Raw genomic sequence first — 26,545 nt, forward strand, 5'->3', positions numbered from 1 at the left:
TGCAATTCTTACAGAAATCTCCAAATGTCAAAAGTTTTTAACACCAAATCACAGCATGATTTTTTCTGTGGTGTTCTTCAAGGTCTTGGTGTCTTAATGTGGTATTTTGGAGGGATTTGACAAATTCTATCAATTCTCAAGTGGTCAAAAATGGTTACATTTTGCACCAAATCTGTGTAGCAAATGGTATCAACTCAAAAACTGCTGCAACAACTTATGAGGTATATTTGAGCATGTGAATGACCATCATATACTTCCATCATAATGTTCTAAGCCCTTATACACTCTAAACTTTCAAAATTTGAATAGGCACCTAACCAAAACATAATGTTTATTACAGATTTATGACTAGAAAAACTTGACACGCAGTGCTGAGCTGCATCTCAAATTAATCTTCAGGCTCACAGCTTTCAGATGATCTAAACTACTTCTATGTGGCAAATACTCTTTACCTGCTATCTCCCCCTAAAGATCCCCCGCCCCCACGACCCCTAAAAAAACAAAAGTGGGTCTATGGTGGGTCTCTAAGGGTTAAGCAAAGGCATAATGGATGTGTAAGTGTGTATAGTTGTGTCAGTGCTGCTCTGTTTTTTGTGTGTGCTTGTGTTGTGTGAAGTTGGATGAAAATGTGGTTCTGTATGTATCTCTGGTATCTGTCTTGTTAAAGCTCAGAACCTCGATAAGAGGCTGGAAAAAAAATATGTTTTTCTTTTGAGACAAAACTGCAGCTTAAAAAAAAAAAAACATAAATATTATCAGATATATGGACTTGTTCATCTGAACTCCTTGGTTAATACTATAATAAATAATAATGAGGTGTGCTGGACTGTGCGTGTAGGCGGCTGTGTGTGCGTCCACCTCCACATATGCTAATGCTGTTATGATTGGCTGGCTTCATTACTGTCTGTCTACAACACCATGGCCAAGGTCAGTGGAGGCTGCAGAGATGATAGGGGGCCAAAACCATGAGCACAAATTAATCTGCTGTTTAATCTAATAATGCAGCGTGGCATCGGGTGTCTCAGTCCTATTAACACAACTGTAATTGCATTTGAGGAGGAATGGGCGCACACAGGCTCACGAGGGTAGTTCACACTCACATGTACACCCAGTTACATCAAACACAATTGAATTGTATTACACGAGCACACGTGGGTGCGGACATATTATACACACTCACATGCAAGTGCACGCGTGCATTGTAGATGGATGTTATGTTGGGAAAAATAAATAAACAAGAAGAAAAACAAGGTACAGCATTTCCTTGTGAATTCAATCTGAGCAATCACTGTGTGTGTGTGTATGTGTGTGTGTGTGTCCATGTTTATATGGCATGGAGCATCTTTCACCACGGAGCCCCTACTCATTAACATGGTAATATCCAAACAGCAGGGTGTAGTCAGAACCGCAGCGTATTATTAGGATTCATCTCATTAGGCTTTCATGAGATTTAAAAGTTAACACGAAATAACTTCAAAACACACAGCGAGGTCCTGAGTTTACTCCCCAAAAGTTAAATTTCCCCCCTGGAGACGATGGATGCAACACGGAGAGCTGGCCTACGGTAAAAGGATTAGACAAAAAAAAACAAAAAAAACATCCATGCTTAAACTTCTGTTGACATTTACTAATACAAGTAATTACCACAAAAAAAAAAAAACTGTTGACTGAAATTAACCTTCTCCTCCGCTGCAGGAACAACCATATCTTCACTTGTACTGAAATTGAACACACGACTGGTGCTCTTACAAATCACTTACAAAACTTGTGAGCGGAGTTGTTTGATACTTACTGCTGTAAGATGGATGACTCCCTGGGACGTCACAGGGCATCCCATGAAGCCGACAATCTGCAGTTCAGGACAATGCTCTGCAACCGCTCGCACGGACCGATCAGTGACCTAGAGAATAAAAAAGCGGAGAAAAGACAACATTAGAAGAAAGAAGAGAGGAGAGAGTTCAAATCAATATCTTCAGAGTATTATTTCTGATATGTCTTCCCTTCAAGAATCAACTCAATATCATTCATTCCCTTTATAGAGATCCAGGGTTGACATGTGACATTGATGGTGAAAAGAAATCTGAAAAACTTTTTTTTTTTTTTTGGTTTGTTTTTTAACACTTTGATGGACACTTTGCAGCGAGGAAACACGAAAAAGGTTGAGATAAAGTTGAACTTTCCAGTCATTTTAGCAAATAATTCTATAAAGACAATCTTTCAAAGCAAGTGGGTGCAGACAGGTGTTGTCAAATTCATGCCCAAATGTCTCCATCTGCGCTGCGGTCGGGTGTGTTCTGTGTTTGATGAGCAGCTGAAATAAAGGAGTGAGAGAGGGAGGATCACAGAAGGAGAGGAGGAGGAGGATAACGGACAAAACAGCTAAAAGAGTGTGTCTGCCAAGCGAGCGTGGGCGTCGACTTATGATGGATGGGCCGCTCCCCATCATTCATCCAGCCGTCTACTAACAGCTTATAATGGATCAGAGATCAATAGGGAAGCAGAACATTTCCACCAGCTTCCACTGTAGTCATCAATATGGGTATTGATAGCGACTTCACCTCCCTCACCGCACTCAACACACACTCCGACAATATGTGGGAGATTGTTTGTGCTCTCTGTAGGCTCGCTGGGTGCTTCTTCAAACTCTCCTCATCAATCACAAAGACAAAATAAGATGAGAAGAAGAAAAGAACAGAAGAAAAAGGAATTCGACTTTGCACCGTGATTTAAAAAACACTAAGATAAACAAACATCAAAGAACATTAGAGGACAAAAATCTCTCCTCGAATCTAAGCGGTCCTGTCAAAAATTTCAATGTTTCTTTCTGAAATTCCCAACAGGTAAGTCAAACAGAAAAAAAGTGCATCAACTAGTGATGGACACATACAAACTTCAAACCTCATCTTATTGACTTGTATGAGAAAGTCTGATGCTCAGCAATGCCGACTGAAATCCAAGTATGAGATGTTTTTAATATGTTATCTAAATAACACTTCTACTGTACAAATAAAATAATAATTTGAGCCAAATCTATGAAAACTACATCAAAAAAGAAGAAATGGACCATGAAGACTGAATATGAGGACATTAATAAAAACTTACTGTATTGCTACAGCTACTATACATCAACACTGTTGGTGGTCGTACCATCAACTTCTAGAAATGTATTCACCAAACCAAAAAAAAGCCAAAGGAGCAGCAGAAAAATTATTTTTTTCATCTTCTGTCTCCATTGCAAAATGATGATTCTCAACCGTGTGACAGATCTGAGTCATAAAGGAGGAGGGTTTCCACCGCTGCTTCTCCAGGGGCATTGTCTTCACTGCATGATTGACAAGTTAATTAATTAGCTTGTTAGAGTGGCGGCTTGCCAATGAAGTTGTAATGTTGAGCTGTGCAAAACGGAAAAATGTTTTACTGTTACAGATCACTGCAAAACACGTCGCTAAAACCGCACAGCTATGTTCAAACAGAGATTAATGCAGCACAGGAAAAAAAATGCAGCTTGAATGAGGATACTCATTGTTGAGGGAGCAAAGGTGTCGACGCAAAGGGCTCTCGAAAAAAAAGAAGAGGGGAAGCGGTTTTGCTCAAGTTCTGCTGGAATACAAAGCGACTTCATCTTTAAAACTTTACAGAGCAGTAAAAGCTCTCCTCATAGCATCATAAACCACTGTTCCGTATTTTTACATCTGATAGCCACTCAAACTGATGGATCTGTTAAACTAAACTGCCTGTATCACTGTCGGTTATGACTTATTGATCACAAAGCAACCTCTTTTTTTGTTTTTTTTGGTCTCATGATATGTCCTTGGATCCAAAGAGCACCTGTGTTTTGATACCTGGATTCGTGAAGTAGCGCTTCTCAGCCAATCTATTAGCATTTGCTCTCTCTGTATATGGATCACTGTCTCACTCCCTGCATTTTTTGAGCACAGAGCTGTTTTTGGTCTGAACGCCAACTAATGTCTCGTCTTTGGTGGAAGGGGTGGGTGATATGAGAGCCTCAGTTGCATTGTTTTTCACGCTAGCCTAATCCATTTGTATTTTCTTCTTATTTAAGTTAAAATATTTACAACTTTTTGGTGCAATGGACAGAGCCGTCCTGCTCATCGATGCCCAAACAGCTGGGATCACCGGCCTGTTTTCCCTGCCTCAGTTCTGTTCTGCCATAGCCTGTTGTGCTAATAGATCCATTAGACACTCCTCCTGTGTTAACATGGATTAAACTATTATAACCTGCTCTTTGCTGATCACTTGCCCTTATACCTGTCGATTCTCTAGATGCTGCCCTACATACGCACTTCCAGACTTAATCAAACCTCTGTCACTGGAATGTGGCCTCTTCCTTTCTTTCTCTGTCCCCCATCTCACTGCCCCTCTCCCCCGACTCCAGGTCTACCTTAAAGGTTACTGAGTCGAGGCAGAGGAAGATGGAAAACCCAGACAGACAGCGAGGGGAAAGAGAAGTCACAAAAAGAGAGAACAAGGTCTCCATTTATCTTTCACCGAGTCACATAGAGTACGGCTTATCTGGGTAAAACACCTCCTATAACTCTAGTGAAGCTCAAAGATATGTCTCTCACCTTATCAGTATGAAGCCGAAGTGCTTGTTAAGTGCAAAAAGGTTCATAATGGACGGTGACTACAAAGGTGTTCTAGTCACAGATGATGTAGTGGAAAGATGTTTTGAGGTTATGATTTAGCAACTAACCAAGGTTATTTAAGAGGAAGTTTGGAAACATAAGGTTTTCCCACCACCACAGACATTTTGCCGTAAAAGAATGTATTCTGTATTATTCTACCTTGTTCTGACAGAAAACAAAACTTAAGCTGAGAGAGGAAAGGGAGTGCTGATACTTTATTACTCTTTTAATTAAGTAACATCTGGAGATACAGTACCAGTCATTCAAGTGAATGTTAAGGTGTGTCCAAACTTGTGACTGTATTGTATATCATCCTGCAATGAGGTGGTTTTAAGAATAAATATTTAACAAATATTCCCTCCATTTCTCTTTCTCTTCTATTGAAGCCAGACAAATTCGAGAGTGCATTTCCTGTTTCGGAGCGACGTCCAGCTGGCTCCAGTGGTTAGTTTCAACATCATAGCTTGTTCAATATGATCAGAATTAAGCGTCAAAAAACGAGCGCTGAGGTGGGCAGTCGACTAAAAGGGAAGGATGTTGAGAAAATGGCTGGTTGTGAAGGATTTGCACAGAATCTCTCCTCCTTCCAGTGGCTGAATTTAAAGCCTTTGACAAAAAGGAATAAAACTTATCACCCAAAACAGGACTGTTCACCCTGGACGTACTGTAGCTGTGTGTACAAACTGTAGTAGTTCACTGTACTTACTAGCTTTGCACAGAGCACAGTTTTTAAGAGCGATCGATAACTGGACGCACCTTCAAATTCTGCGCCTCGGGTTTGCACCCACCACACCACCCATCACTTCTCGTTGCAGTCAGGAAAGATTAACAGAAGGTGAGTCAGCACTCCCTTCCTGAGACACTGATGCATATGGAACCTGATCTGCAGGGCCAGGTGGAGATAGGGGGAGAGTGGAGCGGAGTTGTCTTCTTGAGTATGAAACTTTAAAAAAAAAAAAAAAATTGGCTCCAGAAGGACCAGCCTGAGCTGAGCAGCTGGCAGGTGAAGTGAGCTGGCCGGAGCTTCCCAAACATGGCCTCCGCCAAAAAACCATCAAGGAAAACATTTTCAGGTTGACTACCGGCAGAATCAAAAAGCTACACACCACACGGTGATCCTTAAATCAGAGCCGTCTGCAAGAGAAGTGAACCAATCACAGAAGAGGCCACCTCCAGACCGCCTTTCATACCAGTGTTTGTGTTCCAGGAGTGTGTGGGTGCAGTTGTGTGTGGGTGTATGTGTGTGTATACCTGTGTGTGTGTGTGTGTAAAAGCGGACAGAGAGCCAAAAAGAAAGAAAGCAGGTTACACATCTACAGTAACTCTCAGCAGGTGAGAAGAGGAGACAGAGGGAGAAAAAAAATAGAATCCCACCAGAGCAGAACAGGCCAGGAGGGCATGTACCGTATCAGATTAAGGCTGTGTACATGTGTGTGTCTCTGTGTGTGAGTGAGACCATATGGGTTTGTAACTAAGATTTGTCTCCAACCCGCAAACACAAAAACCCATCCCAAATTTTCTCTTTGCTCCCCACCTCCCCTCTCCTCCCCCTAAAGCCTTCCACGGACTTTGATTTTAAAACATGAAAAGAGCCATGAAGAAGTGGCTAGCCAAGAGAGGCCTTAAAGCCTTTTAGAAGGGATCTGGTTTAATGGTCTCTGGGTGAACGAGGTAAGGAAATCAGGAAAAAAAAAAAAGTGGGCTAGAATGGTGGAAATGCTGCAGTCATAAAGATAGCCTTTGTGTGTGTGTGTGTGTGTTTTAAAGAACTGGAAAGTAATTGTTGAGAGTGCTGTGGTAGCAAAAAGCGGTAGTGCTGTATGTCAGTGTGTGGTTTTTGTCTGGCGGTCTGTTCTTACAAAACGCTGGGGCAGCACCCAGGGGCCACTTCTCTTCCAATAGAGCATTTAATCTTGTCAATATCGTCTATCATATGAGTCATTTGACTCCATCAAAAGTTCAGGCAAAAGAGGTGGAAACGGAGACCAGAGAACCGTTCATCTCTTTCATCCCTTCCTCAATCATTTCCTCATTCCCTCCCTCCCTCCGCCTCAAGTTCTACATCCTTCCCTCATTTAAAACTGGCCGATCCTCACCAACACAAACACAGCCTCCCTCACGTCATTAATTGTGTTTTCACTCTTTTATTTCTTCCTTTGTGTGTATTTCATACTCACACACACACACATTCAGGTGAAGCTGGTGTTATCAGTGAGAGAAATGGCAGGGAGTATGTGGAGGGCAGGCACAATGTCATTTGTCAATGTTTGAAACGAGAACTCTAATAATGATACACAATCGAATATACACATCCACAACAAAAAAAAAACTTTTATCGCTCACAAGGGTGGGACAAAAAAAAAAAAAAAACTTCTTTTCGGAGTAAAAGAAAACACTGCAGAACATTTTTCTCTCGTTGCAGACTAAAACTACTCAGTTTTAGTCTGACCTCCATCTCCATCCTCCAGCTGTGCCTGCTGCGTTACTGGCCAGAAACCTCGGAGAGAGAGACAGTTGAGAAATGCACCTCATTCAGAACGAACTGTATGAGGGTTACGTACGAGAAATTGCAGACACTCAAACGAGAGTAGGTCAAATAATTTTGTATCCAAGCTTGAGGAATTTACCAAATCTTAATCATCACTGAGAATAGTTTCATCTTCGCCAAGGAAAAGATGTAATCATGAACTACTCCAGTGCAGATGAACATAGAGCCAAACCAAGGACAAGAAAGCTAAATCAAAAAAAGTGAATTTACGACTATTATATTCAAGCAACTAGATGGAAAAAACAGAGACATTTACAGTATATATAACAAATAGACAACATACAATGCCTTTACAGTTTCTGTAAACTGTGAAGTAAATATGCATATTTGACAGCGACTGATGATTATATTTGATATTGACACTTTGTATTTATTTAATCCAATATCAATATTCATAATGTATAAGTACAGTGGATGTTTTAGTGTTACAGGCTTATTGCAAAGGGATTGTTTCTGACATAACTGATTTAAGTCTTCATAAATGTGATGGCATGCTGGAAGAAACTGTTCCTCTGTTTGGTTGTTTTGGCGTACAGTGTTCTGTAGCGCCTACAGGAAGGGAGAAGTTGGAACAGGGATCTATGTCAACATCTACATCATTTAAAAGATTTTTCTTTTAGTTCTTGCAATGTGTCATGTATTTGGGACGTTCTAACATGCTGCTCTCAATGTCAGTTTGCTGGGTCAGTCACCTGATGACGCAGCACACTTCCCTGAAGTCTTATATTCAGCATTCAGATGAAAACAGTATTACACATAATCTTCATAAACTTTTACTAACTGAACCAGGTGTCACTTTCAGGCAAACAAAGAACACTTTCTGTCACTACAAGTCACAAAAAGTTCAAAAGGTCTGTTTTGGATCCGTCTATGACAGCGATTATGATGGTAAATCTCAACACGAAGCCTCAATCAAGGGCTGCTGAAATGATGTCTTTATGAAAGCTCTCTGTTACTGAAGTACTCTCTGCAATTTTACAGATTTTCAATATTACCGACAGGACACCAACTGCAGGCCTGTGAAGTGCAAATTGAAGGGGGGCGATTTTCATCAAAGTTCTGTTCTTTCCAAGGTAATCATTTTCTCCATAAATACTCTCTTAGGGGTGATACTGCAGTGGGTTCATCACAGCCTTGGTTTATACACACACAAAGTCAGGCACACACTCGTAAACTGATGCTCACACACACAAACACCAAACTTTGTCTCTTTTTTAAGAGTTCTGTTGGGCTGTATTGACGCGGAGCACTCGTGATCGGGCAAAAATCTAAATGAATACTTATCATCCGATGCCTGGAGACAAAAGCAACACAGAAAGTCGTAAAGTTTTACTACAGTGAGGGAGAGTCTCTTTACTGTGCTGTCTCAGTGCTGATGAGCAGGCACTGTGTGCTAAGTGCAGGGTGGTCGGCTTGGAGCTGTGCATGGGTATTGATCAGAAAAGCATAACTGAGAGAAGCTACTATAGCTTTAGCAAAGCTAACTCACATTTAAGAGTGCATGGAAACAAAGATATTTGATGTATACAGACATGAAAACATTCACACAGGCTTACAGAAACACACATGCTGCACACATGCAGGCCAAGTACACTGTTAAGCCTGGACAGATGTGAGGTTCTTGGTCTCCAGCTATCCAGTCTCATGTTTTCCTTGGCTAAACAGAGGGACTAGTCATATTTATGAGACGTGATGAGACAGCAACACAGGATGGATCCCAGTGAGAGACAAGGGAGAAGAAGAGGAGGAAGAGGGGAAAAAGGGGGGTGAGGGGGGATGAGAGATTTGCAATCTTTTCATGTTAACATAATGTAGTTTCTAGTCTTCAGTGTATTGCTTTGGCAAGCTTGGCTGCTTCCTTCATGCCTGTAAATCCGGTCTGAATATGGATGTGACAGACAGGCAGTGAGAAAGATGGAGAGGTGCTATGACAGGCCAAACAAGCCATGCGTGTGTGTGTGCGTTTGTGCATTTGAGTGCGTGTGTGTGTGCGTGTGTGCGTGCATGCATGCGTGCGTGTGTGTGTGTGCATGCACGCGTGTGCAGGGAGAGTGCATGAATATGAGAGCAATCTGATCTTATTAAAGGCCTGACAGGATGAGGAGCTGTGATGAGAGCTCTGAATCACCACCATCTAATCAATCAGTCTAATTAACCGAGCTTTATGAACACTGGGCCGAGTTGAGAAAGAATCCGCCGACACACAGATTAATAATGATTACTGAATACACTGCAACACATTCTATTAACAATCCATCTTTATGTCTATCCAGCAGCTTTGCATAAGAAGTCACTTCATTGCCAGTTGCAGGAAATCCTCTGAAACGCATTACGAGATGAGGCTCTTCTCTCTCCATCAAGTCTTCAAAGTAAATGAAATAATATTCTCAAGAATTCATTTTTATTTAATTAAGCGTAAAGTTCTGAAAGTGACTCAGTGTGTAGTCATAATATAATTTTTCTACATTCATGTCTAAAGGGGTCTTTAAGTGATATAATTTCATATGCAGACATGGCAAACATGTTAAATCCCAGGCAGAGGCTCCCTTCAGACTTTAGATAACAGTCAGAAGTCATCTTAGCTTACGCTCACACTTAAAGGGGGCCTATTATGCTTTTCCTTATTTTCAGTCATATATATATATAATGTTACAATGTCAGATGGTCATAATAAATATGGCCAAAGTGTCAAATAATGAGGTAAACATATGTAGAAGTAATCCCTGTGAGCAAAAATCACTGGCTTCAGACTGCTCTGAATGTTCGGTTTCCAACATTTTTTTCTAATTTCAGCCAAACCGATGTTGGCTTGTTACAGATTTCTTTATATGGTCATCTGCTCCACGCACAGCGCACAAGTTCACTGCTCTGCTCTGCTAATATTATGGCATTTTTCCATTGTTTTGGGGGTAGTCACACCGAGCCATGACTCAAGTTGAGCTGGCACGCTGTGTGTAGTTTTCCATTACACAGCAGGGCGAAGCAAAATAAGTTGTTTACCTCTTGGAGTTGTGCTGGTTATCTGCAGCTCTTCATCAAACATCATAACCACTGTGGCTGTTTCTGCTTGTACCATTCTTCCCTGCATTATGTCTAACTGATCTGCTGAACAAAGAGCTCCAGATATCTCCATATGTTGTTGTGTTGACCGTTTTTTAGTGCAGCTAACAAAGCTCTGCTAATTCATTAGTTAATTTCCTATAAATTCCTCACAATAAAAGTCTCCCATTATTGAGTAATTTAAAAGCTTTTAATATGAGGCATAAAGCAGGAAATGTTGGGTTTGCACCAGCAGTAACTTAACACAATTCTGATACAGCTGCCCCTCAGCAGGCTTCCTGAAGCTGGCCAATCAGAACAGAATGGGCTCATCGGGAGGGGGACCTTAAAGAGACATGAGCTAAAACTGCCTGTTAGAGACAGAGGCTGAACTGAGTGGCTGCATAAAGGGCCAGTATAAGATACATTTTTTGAACTGTGAATCATGCAAAACTACTCTAGCAGAGTCCTAGAATAAAAACATAGAGTTGGAAATGAGCATAACAGGTCCCCTTTAAGGTTAAGATAGGACACGCTGCTTTTTGACACCCACTCTTGCCCTGGCAGAAGAGTGTCTGTGTGTGTGTTGTCAAGTCCTCACAACTAGCAGACCTTTAACCACCAGCAGGGGTTTGCATGTGTGTGTGTGTGTGTGTTATGGTGACCTGCTGCTGGGCAACACCAGGCAGCAACTGTCAGCAATGACATAACCACTCCCTGTCCACTTGACTACCCACAATGACATACTGTGGGCAGTTGGCATTTTCAAAACAAAAAGGCATCAGTGACTCTCTCTTGTTCTGTCTCTGAAGGTTTAAGTGTAAGCAACCAACATGTCTTCCATTCTCTTGCCATCTTTCTGCCTTTCTTAACCTCTGCCCTGCTCATTATTTTGAGCTGGAAATTGTAGGAGAAGCACAGCACAGACAGTGTGTAAAAGAAAGCTAGAGAAAGGTCAGGCTCCAACACTGTTAACACAGTAACAGCTAACTGGGGGCAAGCCAAAGATAAATCAAACAAGTAGCATTAAGTGATAGAGATGATTTAAGTAGGGAAGTCTTGAAAAACTGAAATTTTCTCAAGCAAGAGACAGTGTTATAATAGTTTTGTACAATGTTTGGAGAATATTGTCACTACAGGTGAAACAATAAGTTGATTAATCAATTACTACATCAACAGAAAACCCTTTGTTGGTGCTAAACAGTGGAATTGCATTTCTACTTGTTTGGGCTCATGCAATATGTATTTTAAGGCGTTCCTGTTTAGAGATGCAACATATGGGAGGAAGGAATGGAAATTCATACAAATGGCTGCTGCATCTGATTTATCACCACAGACTGACCACAGCGGCAGAGGAAATTGTGTCTGAAATTTAACACCTGGGAAAAGCAGGTAAAGAGAGAGAGAGACAGAGAGAGAGAGAGACTATAGCAGCGGCATTCTCTGCTCTGCAACACAACACAAAAGAGCAGGAATGCAACAGTTTACCTTTCTGTTTCCCTCAGGTCTCTCCTGTCTATTTATTTTTTCCTGACTTTTATTGGCTCCTAGCAGGTCCAGTCCAGTGTGATATAATTGAAGTGACCAGTTACAGTTATTAAGAAGACCTTTAGGGGCGGCTGTGGCTCAGGAGGTAGTACGGGTCATCCAACTAATCACAAGATCAGCGGTTCAATCCCCGGCTCCTCCAGTCCGCATGTTGAAGTGTCCTTGTGCCATCAGCATATGAATGTGTGTGCGAATAGGTGAATATGACATGTAATGTAAAGAGCTTTGAGTGGGCTAAAATGCCAAATTGTTGGAGCTTTTAGCTCCATCTTTGCTGTCTTTATCTGTTTAATAAATACACAATAAAGTCTATCATTGTCAAGCTAAGTAATGAGCTCAAGTTAAGCTGAAGAGGAGTATGGTCATCCACTGTCACCACCTACCACAGGACCCTTCACATCACTCCACTGTACACTATGACAAAAAGGCCATAAAGTTATCTGAAAAGCAGACTGTATGTTTTTTTCTAAAATCAAAGCTGGCTCAGAAAGATGACTATGTTTGAAAAATGAAACTCCTAAGATCAATAGATCCACTTTTCTCCAGCTGTGACCATCTCAGAAACACTTGAAAAAAGAAATCCATGAAAAACTTGCCCTATACTTTTCACACATCTTACAAAAAAGTAACTGCTACCTACTTAGCAGGAATAAATCTATAGCCTGGACAAAGGCAGCATTTTCAACAGAAATCAATTAATGTGTCATTTCCACATACACACGGCACCCACTTCTCGCTCTCACACACTTGTCAAGCAATCTTGTCTCGCTCCATCGATGTCATCAGCCTTGATGATGCCAGGAGGACTGAAATCTGCATGGGCGATCGCCAAAGTGATTGATCGCCTGACTCGTCTGTAAGCTCCACTCTCAACTGAAAATTACCTGTCATTTATTCAGTGGCTTCAGCCCTCAGTTCCCTCAAGAGTTTCACACACTGTCTTTTATCATAATATGGCCGTGCGCATATGCAATTGTACATACGTTGGAATGGGCAGGGTGAGTGTTAACTTCTTGAGACCCCTAAATGACGGTTTTCAAAAAGATGAAGAGGTTTTGTTCTCGGCCTGTTTCCCTGAGGATCAATAGTACTTTGTTGCGTGACAGATGGAAATCAGACGCTACTGTGGAGGAAGCCAAAAGACATACTTTACTCCTTTAAATGCAAAGTCATTACATCACATTGTCAAAACCCTCCAACGATTCTCTTGAGGTTTCGGATCCCAGTGTGTTCTGTTCCCAAGCATACATCAATAGTTCTTTGTTGCGTGTCAGACGGAAATCAGAAGCTACTGTGGAGGAAGCCAAACGACGCATTTTACTCCTTTAAATGCAAAGTGGTAGCTGTCATTACGCCACATTGTCAAAGCCCTCGAACACCACTCTTGAGTTTTCAAATCCCAATGTGTTCTTTTCCCAAGCACATATTCACTGAAGGGCTCATCCTCAATGTCAACTTGCCATATTAGTTATGTGGCTGTGTGCTTTACAGTGAGAGGCCTCAGGCTGATGTGTGCCACAGAGCAATGAAAGTGCAAGCTAGTTTTGTTGCTGTGAGGGTCCGTGTTACAACAAAACATCTCAGAAAGTCAGATGTCCTGCAGTACGCACTGTATGAGTTCTGCATTAACAAAAGGCACACAGATTGAATTCGATAACCATGTTGCAAAACAAACAAACAAAAGTCCCTGTTCTTCTTACCCACTCTCAGGGAAGCCAGAGAAAATGCATTATTGGAAATGTTAGTTCTGAATCCATTCACTCTGCCTATAGCAAGCCATCAATTGTCCAGCCTGCCCTTCAGCCTCTGTTGCTTAACAACACAACGCCCAAAAACATTTTGTTTACATCTCACAACTGTTAAAAGCTGGCACTATCTGACAGATCTATCTAACCCATTGTGTTCTTAGTGCACTGCAGTGGTGTTTGCAACCACGCACTATATAGACTTATATTTCTAATGTTTGATTTAGAAATCTAATTTAGGAAAGGTAGCAAAACACCCTAATGAAGATCCTGTGTCGAAACATATTGTATTTGTATGTATTTGTGCTATACTATATGCGAAGATTTACTGTAGTTGCTCATTAGGCATTTTAATGAGTATACATGTATATTAGTATCCTGGTTTTTGGTCCTATCATGATTTTCATCATATTGAAAGTATGATATTTACATGTTTACATGATTCTAATATTGTCCAAGTTTATTATCATGTGTGCCAGTGCAGGTTTTTCTCTGACTCTCTATACCCACAAAATCTATTATTTTTGCACCAACTAAGTTACATTAACTGTTGTGGGTAGTCTCATTTTGGTTTTGGACTACCTGAACTGAGCTGTACTCTGCTAGATTTAGCTTCTCTATCAAATCATTAGTAATAGAAAATGAGAGCAACAACAAAATCTGTCTTCTGCATTAGCATTAGCAAGGCTAGTGCATCCAAATGTAGTGCAAATTTTAACTGAATTTCTAGAAAATCAGCAAAAGAAAACTGAAATTAATGCACATTTCCATCCACCTCCAACTAGGAGCCATTAAAACATTGCAGAAGAAGAGGGCTCAAGAAGAGGGCTCAAGAAGATGGCGTAATTAAAAGAGCGCAAGTCAAACCTCAAAAAGTGAAAAACAATGTAGAAAACATGTTTTTGTCTGCCACCATTTTTTGTCTCTTCAGTGGATATTAGTCACATGGTTCATGTACGTCATGCTTTAGTCACAGTGCTTCCATTGCCATTTGTTGCATTTTGGTTTTATCAATATACAAACTTTACCACCTCAGCATAAAAACATTTTTGCGATATTTCCAGATTTTTTCAAAATAAACTAAAAACAGGTGGTTGGAAACACCATTACTGTCACATTCACTTCTATTTGAGCGTATTCTTTGCATTATAAACCGTCTCCACATACTTTGAGTGAGGCCACATTATCCCAGTTTCTATCCAGGTAGTATATCCAGATTTCTCAAAACTTATCAGGACTTATCTAGATTTCTTAAAGCAGGATGTGGTATTCACATGTGCAATATATTACCAGGATACTCCAAAAACCCATCAATAACCTGGATACTTGAGTGCATGTATGAAAGCACTCTATCATGAAAAAACATATACTACCTACTGTAATGAATTTAAAAGAAGGAGGGAAGTCTTCCTCACAGCACCAACAACACTATGAACTGGCTTCTTGACAAGTGGTCTTACTGATGGTCTTTCCCTTTCACAAAGAACTGAAAGCCACCAAGAGAGACAACTCTGAACCTCTTAGCCTTTCACAGTTCCCATGGTAACTGTCCAGGACAATCTATCAGGGTAGAACTGAAATTGACTTTTAACACTTTAAGCTTTACTTAGAGATCAGTTTTATGTCCCAAGCTAATGATGAAAAATGGGACTTAAAGAGGCCAAGTAGGCCATGGACCTGGACTAGAATGACAGGCTGCTGTGGTGACGTGCCCATCGATGCTTGGCGTTACAGCTATGGCCCATATTGGATTGTTCTGTTCAGCAGTCTATGGAGAGAACTGCCACCTCTTCTTCTTATCGACACAATACTAAAGGTATGGAGCGGGAGTTGGCAACGACTGAGAGAATCACAGGACTGGCAACAAACAGCTTCAATGCTCTCACTCAGGGAAACAGCAGCTTTTCAGAACCTTTGTGTTTCTTTGAGATGACATTGATCTTGTACGCAGATCTTTGATGTTAATCCTCACTAAATAAGCTGTTCAGCAAATATGATAAAGCCCCGAGTTTGTGTGGTGTGTGTGCGAATGTGAGAAAGAGTTTGTGAAGAGAAAATATGTACCTATGCAAAGAATTAGAAGACCAAACCTTGAGCCTTCGTGAATTAAATACATTTTCATCTCAGAGGCGCCTTGCTGTGGGTTCTCTGCCTTGTCCGTCTAATCCTGACGTCATTTATGTGGGTAAATGTGGGTGCTTCTTGGTTTCCAAATTTCATAGACAAGCATTTCAGGAGCATTAGTGGATTAACAATAAACTAGTGGTGACTGAGGCCTCAGCATTATTGCTAAACCAAACAGTTTTTCTTAGTATTACAGTTAATCTGATGTTTTTTAGGACTCTTGTAACTGTTTTTATTAATTCTTTATTGATTGTGACTGTCTGGCCTCTGTTTGCTGATTGTGTGTCTGACTGACTATGAATGCTTTTTGTTCTCAATCTCAATGAGACTTTCTGATTAAAAAAGAGATTAAATAAAAAATAAATACATATAACTGATGAAGGTTGAATGTTTTTCTCATTTTTACACATTCAGGGGTGCAGAAACTTTTTTTCAACAAATCGTTAGTTACTAAAAACCCAAGTGGGGGGTATATAATGCCAGGAAGTCAGGTTACTCCAGCAGAAATCTACTTTCGTTAAGTGGGTTTCTCTTATCATTTTCCACATTTTGTGAAACCTGGTTTCTTGTTACCATTTTGTTTTATAAATCAGGTAATCAGAAGGCACACAGTAGACTTAAATTTATGTAAAAACAAGTAAGTGTTAAGGTGATCTTTGCCTCCCTAAAGACAATTACCTCAGCAAGAAGATGCTCTGTAAATTGCACAGTAATTACCAGAGAGAGAAAAAATCACCACTTGTGTCCTGACAAAACGCGGACAAACTTGAAAATGAAAATATGTGTAGGAGTGGGCTTTTATTGATTCCAGAGATCTGCTCTCAGCACTATTTCAAAGAAGTCCCTATTTCAAATCCCTCATTTTATCAAGACACATTCCAGCACAAGCAATACCTCCTGTGTGTCTTTTCGCTTTTGTTTTTTTTGTTTTTTTTTTCTTTTTTTGAGTGAGCCATCTGCTTGTCCTCTTTCTTGTATTCTCACCGTGTACAAAACTTGCTCTCAGTTTCTACACCTCAGTCCAGTTTGACAAGTCCTCTCCGCTCATCCTGCTGCACCGAGATGCAGACTAAACAGGCCTCCTGTCACACCTTCTGCAAGCCACGCTCCCCTGAAAAAGCATGGGTGTTGAACACAGGTGCAACGTGGTCTGCGGAGCTCTTGGTCACAAACGAAAGCTTCCAGATTAACAGGATGATCAGAGACAGATCAGATACAACGAGACAGCTGGAGCAGAGGCAGGAGGGGAAAAGAAAGACACCGAAAGGAAACATGTTTTCTGAACAAAGGAGGCTTTTCTGTGAAATAGACAAGCAAACCAGCATCTCTGGTAAAGGTAGAGGAGAGTCCGTCCTTCAGATCTGTTTTTTAATCTGTATTTATCATCATTCGTTACATACATTATATTAGTTTTTTAGAGATCGCTTAAATATTTCAATAAAGTCCACATTACAATAGGAGTCTTTCTAAGTTGAAACTATTTGCCAACAATCTGCAATGAAGAAAATCATTACAGCAGATTTTCCAGGACCATAGTACACCAGCTCTCACAAAGGTTCCTCTAGTTACAGACTTTATAAGGCAAAAATCTATTCCTCCTTTCCTCCACCTTGTCAGTGTCATGGTAGGCCAGAGAGACCCGGGGCTGGCCTGGGGGTAGCGGCCTCCTCTGCCCTCATGGCCTCTGGGCATGCAGCCTCTGCCTGCCAGGTCTGTATGATTAGAGCTGGAGGAGCGTTGCGGGGACAGTTGACATCCTAAATACTCGAGAGGTGCACACACTGCAGTATTCAGGGTGATCTTTTATGCAGATGATGACCAGGTAAGGTGACAGTGCCCTGGGCAAGAAAATTAGAAGGTTGTCACATGTTACCAGTCGGCACAGAGCTCATTCACAGGGCATTATTCTTACTGATGGTATGAGTAGTGACAGGGACACATATCTGCTGTCAGAGAGATGGAGCTTGCTCTTCTAATAAAGAGCAAGGGGAGAACAGCAAAGCTTTTTCCATACATTTCATAAATGAGGCGGCCTCTCACAATGTGTCCTCCACAGAACCTGAATATAAAGAAATGATGGTGTCCTGGAGGCAATTTATTCTGGTCTGACCAGAAAAAGGCATTTTTGGGTGTCAAAACTAAAAATTTTGACACAAAATAGCTGCCACAAAAATGTTAATTTACATTATTTATCTGTCATGGCAACATATGACATTTAATGTGCGAAAAACTCTATAATTTCCATCAATTAAGAGATTAAAAAGCGAGTGAATCATAAATAAACAGAAAGGGAAAGCGAAGGTGGAGTGACAGATGGAAAGAGCAAGGGAAATAAAAAATAGATGAGTCGTGCTATACAATAACAACAACAATTTCTAATATTAAAAAAGGTTAGGACAGGCAGCAGTGACTAAATGTGTTTCCGCCAAAGCTCAATAGCCAAGCACTCCCTTTATTTTCTACATAATAAGCTGTAGACAAGTAGACCATTATCTTTTCCCATTACTGTTCAACTTGACAATTAATGTCCAGGAGTTTAACGGGGACCCGACCCATTAACATGGCTAATAACTCCACTGTGTGTTTGTGCATGTATATGTGCGAGAGTGACTGATAGTGACTGACACAGAGAGAGAGAGAGAGAGAGAGAGAGAGAGAGAGAGAGAGAGAGAGAGAGAGAGAGAGAGAGAGAGAGAGAGAGAGAGAGAGAGAGAGAGAGAGAGAGAGAGAGAGAGAGGGGGGAGACATCAGTGGTAAGCTAATTAGCTCAACACTATCACAGATGGCTACGGGGTCACTGTTAAACCTTTATTCACTGCCATATTACCCACGTCAATGCTAATTCTACAGGAGCTAGGTCATATGCAGCATGGCTTGCATAATAAATGCACCTATAACAAGGCCTGGAGTGTCGGTAAACCTGAGACTGGCCAGTAAAAAATGGTAAACTGACCTTTTGTGTTGTGTTTTCCTACCAACACTGCCTAAAATCATCAGGTCCACGGGCTTTCTGTAAAGGTTGTTAGTTAGAGAATCATTTTTTCCCTTGGGTACCACAGGGTGCACCGAGAGATACGGATGGAGGGAAAACACAAGGGAGCAAAAAAGGAATTAAATGGAAGAAATTTGAAAAAGAAAAACAGAGAAAGAAAAGCAACGACAGGGACAGTGAAAGCAAAAAAACAGCTGGATTGAAGCTTGTCTAGACACATGGATTGAAAAGAGACCTTGAGTCAAGTGTTGCTTGCACACTTGTAGGCACAGACGCTTGCATATACTTCATTATAAAAAGTTTACCTTATCTTTATGTATGAGAGAATGAGACCTTTCGTTAGTAGATGTACGCTTTATTGTAGAGCTGCTATTGCATGACAAAACACATCATGTGTAGGTTAGTCGATCTCACCCACATGTGTGAGCAGCTACCCACACACACAAAAAACACAGATTTCCAGTGACTCATTGCACCAAATGTATTGGCATGTGAGCATTTGAGCTGAGAAAACCAAAACAACCCCTCATATGTTGTTTGGAGCACAGCATGGAAATACCAGTGTGGATCCCCGGGGTTTTGTTAGAAATCCAAGAAATAAAAGTCAAGATGTCTCCGCTGGGGACAGCGCTCTGTTTTAACACACACTGGCTCAAAATCAGCTTGTGGGGACTGAAGTAATGAACAGACAAACAAAAAAGGAGAATGTTGTGATAAAAAACAGAAATAAAATATCACTAGAGCAGCGTTGACATTAGCGCTGGTGGTTGTTTTTTGAGGTGACTGGAGTCATTTAAAGAATGTATATTTCCACTTCGCTGCACAACAGACGAGAGAACTACAATCTTAACTCATCCTGAAAACCAACTACATCATGTGAGCAGACACATTTCACAGACTGGTTGTTTTTCCATGCATAAATTGGATCATACTAAACAAATTAGCAAGGATATTTCATCATATGCTTAAAGGAATAGTTAGATATTTTGGAAAATATATCAGTAAAGAGCAAGCAGGTAATTAGCTTAGCATGTGCTATATCTCATTTTGTTAATCCATAGGAAAACAGAAATTTAAAAACTACAATTCAATTTTTGACTTGTGACTTGACTTGCTAACTTAATATTTAACATACATACATGAGAGTGATATCAACCTTCCCAACTAACTCTCGGCAAGAAAGCAAAAAAAGCATATTTTTCAAAATGTCGACGGACTCCTTTAATAATAATAATAATAGATTACTCTTCTGTCGCTGCAGATGAACTATTTCAATCAAGATCTCTAATCTCACAGGAGCTCCAACAATCAAATGTAACCCCAGTCCAAGCAACAGAAGAGTCTGACATTCATACTCCACTCGACCACACTATGAACTCAGCCTTCACTGGCAACCGCCTCCTCTCAGAATTTATTTGTCATCCCGACTCAGTTGCTAAGGATTTGCACAGATGTATGGTCGCTAATTTCAACCATGTTTCGTATTTTAGAAAGGCTGAGATCAATTTTTTGATCAATTAGCGTGGTTAGATTTGGATCTGAAGACAACTCTGACAGATTATCCAGACTGTGTAGTCAAGATTTCCACTTAAAATGAACAAAATCTGGTTTTAACCAGATTTACAATCCGTTCCTCAGTCGCGGTCCATCAGGCTCACAACATATCAGAGTGTGTAGCTGGAAAGACGGTCTTTGATTAATGGTGTCTAAGTTCATTTATAAATGAATCAATCACTAAAGCAGTAGGACAAACAAAGTTTAAACAACACATTACTTTGCCATTTTTAATTTTTTGCCATTAATTAGCCCTTGAGGTTTAACTGGAGTCATCAATAGTGGCAGCTGCAGTGATTTCTGTTACTTCACTTCTTCTTTTCTTTTTTTTTTTATCAGTTCAGGAACTGCAAAAGAATACCAAAACACTGTGGTGAAAACATTTGAAAAATACATACTGTAAGACTGACTGAAAACTTGAAAAACAACCATGTTGTGCTACAGCTACATATGATTTTAACATTATGATTTTTCTACTGCAATTATAATGCGAACTAGTGGTGAACCCAGCTCAACCCCTGAGTCAGAAGCAGCTCATTCAAAGACCATATTGTGTTGAAAGGACAATAGTGTAGCAACAGAAATCGACATCAGCATGTATGCCCTGTTTGTGTAAGTGTGTGTGTGTGTGTGTGTGTGTGTGTGTGTGTGTCAGTGTGACTGAGAGTATCACATGTACACAAGGGCAAACACACAAAGTAAAACCCCTCCCAATCTTCTTTCAAGGCTTCCCTCTGTTAGGCACCGCTAATGATAAAAGAAAGCAGAGGGGAGGATAAAATAGTGGCACATTTACAGGCAGCATTAGAGGGATGCATAAAAATGTGATATTATGGGATGGCCTGCTGCAGAGTCAGCTCAGCAGGGGGTGACACAGAGATCTGCTATCTCAGGCAATCTTTGTGATACGCTAGGAGGAAAGGAGGCACAGCGAGTCCTTGGTACAGTAGCAGCAGTTCACTCAAAGACATAACATATCAAACATATAAACAGAGTATCACATAAACAAATACACACACACACACACACACACATACACTGAGTCACCCATGGCCATCAGAAGCAAATTATAAGCTTTGCAATATTCAAACCAATACATTATTTACCTCTGTTTGTTTACAAATCTACAGCACAAACATACTCTATTGGTGCTGAAGGAATCAGTCGTTTTATCAGTTAGTCAATCAACACAACATTAACTGAGGACAATTTGGACAATCAATTAAACATTTAAGTAATTTATGAAACACTTGCTGACTATACTCTCTCAAGTGTGCAGATTTTAGTTGTTTTTCACTGTTTTATATTGTGAATTTAATATCTTTAGGTTTTTGGACTGTTGGAGGGACAAATGAAAACCTGAAGACCTGATTTTGGACAAGAGAAAATCTTATAGGGTAAATGATTGATTGATTATTTAAATAATAATTGAAAAATAAGGATTAGTTAATAAAATCAATTAATAAGTTGATCAGTCAAGTCAAATTAAATGGCAACTGTTCATCATTTTGCTGGTTCTAGCTTCTCAAATATGGAGATTTGCTGCTTTTCTTTTTCTTATATGACAGTAAACTAATCATTGTGGAGTTTTGGATTGTTAGTCAGACAAAACAAGCAATTTAAAGACATATTTCATATTTTCTGATATGTTACAAAAAGGGCTGGGCAATTAATCAAAAAGTAATCAAAGCCGACATTCTGACTCTCTAACCAACCTCATTTTAGTCATATCGATATGTCCGATAAATGAATTCCCTCATGCAGAATTTCCACCTGCAGTTCAAAGCGATAAATAACTGTATGTGTCAAGTGAAGACAAAATGACTCAAGTGTTTTGAGAAATGCTGCCAGGGGCAGGTGCAGATGAGAAAATGTAAATAAATATGACTAAGCCTGTCTATTTTTCAGTAGAAATAACTAATAAGAGCTCCACTGTGAGGACAGAGAATTACATGTATTTAATAAGATATCGTTTGATTAATTGTTACCGAGGTAAATGTGACAATTTACAGTGATTTTGATTTTAGCTAATCATCAATTGCCCACCCTACTGTATGTATTATACACAAAACATTTAATTGAGAAAATAATTGTCAGATTAATCGATAATGAAGGTTAATCATTAGTTGCAGCCTGAATCAAAAGTCCAACAGAAGCTTCATTGCAGACCAGTGAAAACCCAAGCTGTGCTAGTGCAACAGTTACAACCACTTCCATGCAAAACAGAAGCACGCAGGGGAGCATGGAGGGAGGGAAGAATGAGGGAGGAGGAGAGGGAGAGACCAAAAGAGATACAAAAAGAGAGAGAAACATTCAAGGCCAGAGAGAACAGAGGAGCAAGAGACCACAGATAGAAAGCTGTAAATGTATTATTAACAAGCATTCCCTGCTGATTATGGTATCAACATGTGCACAAACTCACACACACACAAACCAAAGAGGCAGCGTTAGGGGCTCTGCAGGCTTTGGATTATAAGCAGGTCATGATTAATGCAGTGAGGTTAAGACTTTGATCACCATTCTCCTGCCCGTTTTGCTGTGAACATCCTCAAAAAAAAAACAGTCCACACTAGCAGAAGCACACAAAAACAGTACATGTCAACACACACGCACCCAAATGACAGATGATAAAGCCTGGCTTGTGTTTTGCATGTGCTGAAAGCATAATGTAAGCAGTCCGCACAGACTGAAACAGAGTTCTGAAACATCAAACGGTCACACGCATGTGGTCTGCTTCTCCCGTCTCCTTCATCGACTCTTTTTGTGAGGCAATCCCTTTGTGAGAAAAAGAGCCGGGGCATGCTGGGTATCGCCCTGAGGGAAAGACAGGCATCCGGGAACCGAACAAATGAATCGAAGCACCCAGTGATGAGCAAGTAGACAGCCGGGATCTGCCTCCTCCAGTGGCCACTGATTCACAATCCCATACCTGTCCAATAGCATTAAGGACATCACAGACGGACAACGTCTCACGGCAACGTGCTATAGACGGGCAACTCTGACAGAAATACTCCCAGCGGTAGTTTGAAGTTTATCATGTTCAGTTGAAAACATTCATGGCATCACTGCAAAGGTATTACTTGACATAAAAAAATCTAATGCGGAAGATTTTTAAAATGGTCTATTAATATGCTGGTCAATATCTACCTTTTTTGTTTGTTCGCACAATGTATAAAACATCTAAATCATAAAATCGAGCCATTACAAAGAGTAATTGGAGCTGACCGTTTTGAGTCACAACAGTCCCGTGAACTGCGATGTGATTAGTTACACTTCATGCGTACCTGCCGCAGTTTACGGGTCTGTGTTTGACTCCAGGTGTCTAGCTGTCTCTGACTATCTCATAGTGAATTTAACGGTCACATCTAAAAGAACAGACAGAAATAGACTCTGCTCACTGATCTGTGCTCTCAGTTTGTGTTAGTTAACGAGGTGTCATCTTTGATTACGAGAGTTGAAGAGCTGGGAGTTGAATGAATGGTTTCCAGATTCTACATTGTACAGATTGTCCGTACCTGCCGGGTAGCTAACGCTAGCCTAGCAGCAGTCTGCAGATATCACGCTGACGTCTTGTAAAGAAACACAAACAACAGCAGATTCATTTTTTTCTCTCTGCTCTGTCTTCATTTTATGCGTGATGATGATAGCCTTGTAAGTGGTGTAGGTCTTTTATTATTCTTTCTCAACTGATGTTTCAAGCTTATAATTTGCAGGCAAACAAAAATCTATTAAAATCATCAATCGATCCCAAGCTTGAAAAAAATGTGTTTTTTGGCCATATTGTCCAGCCTCAGTCCGTCACGTATAATTTGTTGGGGGCTTTTCGTCTTTTATTGCATCATCAATGTGAAAAAGTGAAATCAGGGTCATAATCAATCAAATTTTCCATCTTCAATGCCTGGTAGTGCCAGTCCTTTGTTGAGCATGAGCCTAATACTTTAAACATTTGAATGCTTTAATTTACTAGAAACTTTTGTATTTTTAAACTCAATTGCATAGTCAACATTAGTTTTGCTCTAGTTAGAGCTCCAACTGCATTGATTTTTTCCTTACCGCACAAATTAGCAAAGCCTTTCAAACCATTGCAGTAACTGCCATAAAAAAAAAAAAATATTTTAAACCTCAGATGTTATAAATAATTGGTTCCTAAATACCATATTGGCCCGAATATATGGTGACTCTGATTATAAGACGACCCCCCTTTTCTAACATCTGTTTTTGGAAAAATACTTAATACTTTATACTGTTTGTCTTTTTGAGCTCCTTATCATCTGTGACAGTGGTATTTGGCTACTTGACATATTCTGTTTCTGCAGTAGAGACGTTGGAAGAAGCTTTGGGCTCATTTTCACTTGACATGAATTAATTTCCTCCGTGACAGAAAAACATGTTACAGGAGCCTTCAGAAACTCCTTCAGGTTAAACAGGACTAACAGAATATTTTAGGCCTGACTGACTCTAACACACTCACTATAAACACACTTGCTAGCCTAGCAACATTAAGCCTACAAGCAACCCATAATGCAACACTCACCAGTACACCAGTACTTTATCCATTAAAAAAGTATGTAATGTGGTAACTGCAGCAGCTCTAGCTCTTCTTAGCTACTTCAAACAGTGTTAAGGGTTACCACGGTATCATAACTCTGATGAAGGTTGCTTCTCACACTTCTCAAAGATGATCTGTTTTGCAAGATTTCAGTTCCTGTCTCTAATGGATAATACAACAACCATGTGTCAACAACCGGTGTCAGCCAGTTGTTCTTTTTATGTCAACTTCTCAAACACTCACTCTGCACTCACTGTTTTCCTCTCAGTGCAGCTCAAGGTCTGTTGACTGGGCTTTGATGGCTTCTGTATCAGTTCACCAGATGATGAAGGCTTAAATAATGTAACTGCTTGTCAAATGTTAATGAAAGATATTTTATCATTTTTATATATTGCTAGGTAAAGTAAAATGACATTACTGCATCATTTCTTTTTTTAGTTCTTAAGATAATGTAATCAGAATGATGACTACATCCATCATACATCAAATATGCACAACAACAAGATAAGTAAGAAAGTGTTGAGTAAGAAGAGCTACAGTGCACGAAGGGTGGTAGTGGGTTTTCACCTTGAGAGGGACATGGGGGGCAAAATCAAGCAAGACACTGATACAGATGTTTACATTCAGTCTGCCACTAATGTACCCAACGAGACCCAAAAGCACAGCGGTGTCCTGAGGAGCCAAGCCTCCAAAAGGATTATGTCTTTGACCCAAAACATTCACAGACCTAAATCAAATAAAATGTAAAATAATGTTTTAGCATAGTTGAGATTACTGAGAAATAGAGAAAAACATTAAATAAGGAAAAATGTTCAAATTTTATAAACCTAAAGGCAACTACTGTACAAACCACCTGCCGTCTGTTTGTTTGTTTTGTTTCTATCAATTTACATTAAACCACCATCTCCACACACAGCTTAGCTTAAAAAACAGATGCTATATTTGTCCTACAACCTTAATTTCACACCCTGTTTCCTCCTTATTAGGGGCCCTTCTGGGGCTCCTAACCTCGTAATCACCATGGTAACAGGACAGGACAGACACTGACAGAGCCTCGGTCCCTTGCCAGGTGTTGAGCTGATCAGAGGGAGGGTTTGGGAGAGGAGAGGGAAGTGAATGAGAGGAAAGAGTGAAGTGTAGAGAAAATATGCATTTTCAATGTGCTGTGAGCAAATGGAAAATTATTATTTCATGGTGATTGTCTGATGTCTGATCCTGTATTGTAATAATAAATTATTAATTCCCTCAATGGGATGAATATTTTATGAATGAAACAGAAACCGTGGCTGAGAAGATTCGAGTGAGGGGGTATGGAGGAAGGTCACAGGTCAGTCAATTTCGGAAACATCTATATGCATACCAGAAATCCATTTGAAGAACAGATAATTAAAATGTTTACTGTGCCAAGGGCTATTTGTCTTCTATGAAATTAACATAAACTGAATGATGTACAGACGCTTGCAATCAGTCCAAAGAGAATTAAAGGGGACCTATTATGCTCATTTCCAGCTCTGTATTTTTATTCTGGGACTTCACAAGAGTAGCTTTGCATGATTCACAGTTTTAAAAACTCCTTATTTATCTCATACTGGCCCTTTATGCAGCCCCTCAGTTCAGCCTCTGTCTCTTAACAGGCAGTTTTAGCTCCTGTCTCCTGCCCCCATCCCGATGAGCCCACTCTGTTCCGATTGGCCAGCTTTCCAGAGGCCTGCCGAGGGGCAGCCATATCAGAGTTGTGTTAAGTTACTGCCGATGAAAACCCAACATTTCCTGTTTTTGCCACTTCATATTAAAAGCTCT

At 40.3% G+C, this 26,545-nt stretch overlaps 1 protein-coding gene across 2 annotated transcripts in view; it reads right to left on the reverse strand.

The window, feature by feature from the left end:
* fbxl17 (F-box and leucine-rich repeat protein 17) overlaps positions 1–26,545 on the reverse strand; it is a 239,313-nt gene that overhangs the window by 159,096 nt on the left and 53,672 nt on the right. For both annotated transcript variants that reach the window (XM_067612929.1, XM_067612937.1), the window contains exon 7: positions 1,793–1,900. In XM_067612929.1, the coding sequence (XP_067469030.1) occupies positions 1,793–1,900 (108 nt within the window). The remainder of the gene's footprint in view (positions 1–1,792; positions 1,901–26,545) is intronic.

This window comes from Thunnus thynnus, chromosome 2 (genome assembly GCF_963924715.1).
Source record: "Thunnus thynnus chromosome 2, fThuThy2.1, whole genome shotgun sequence".
In the NCBI taxonomy this organism is placed as follows: Eukaryota; Metazoa; Chordata; class Actinopteri; order Scombriformes; family Scombridae; genus Thunnus; species Thunnus thynnus.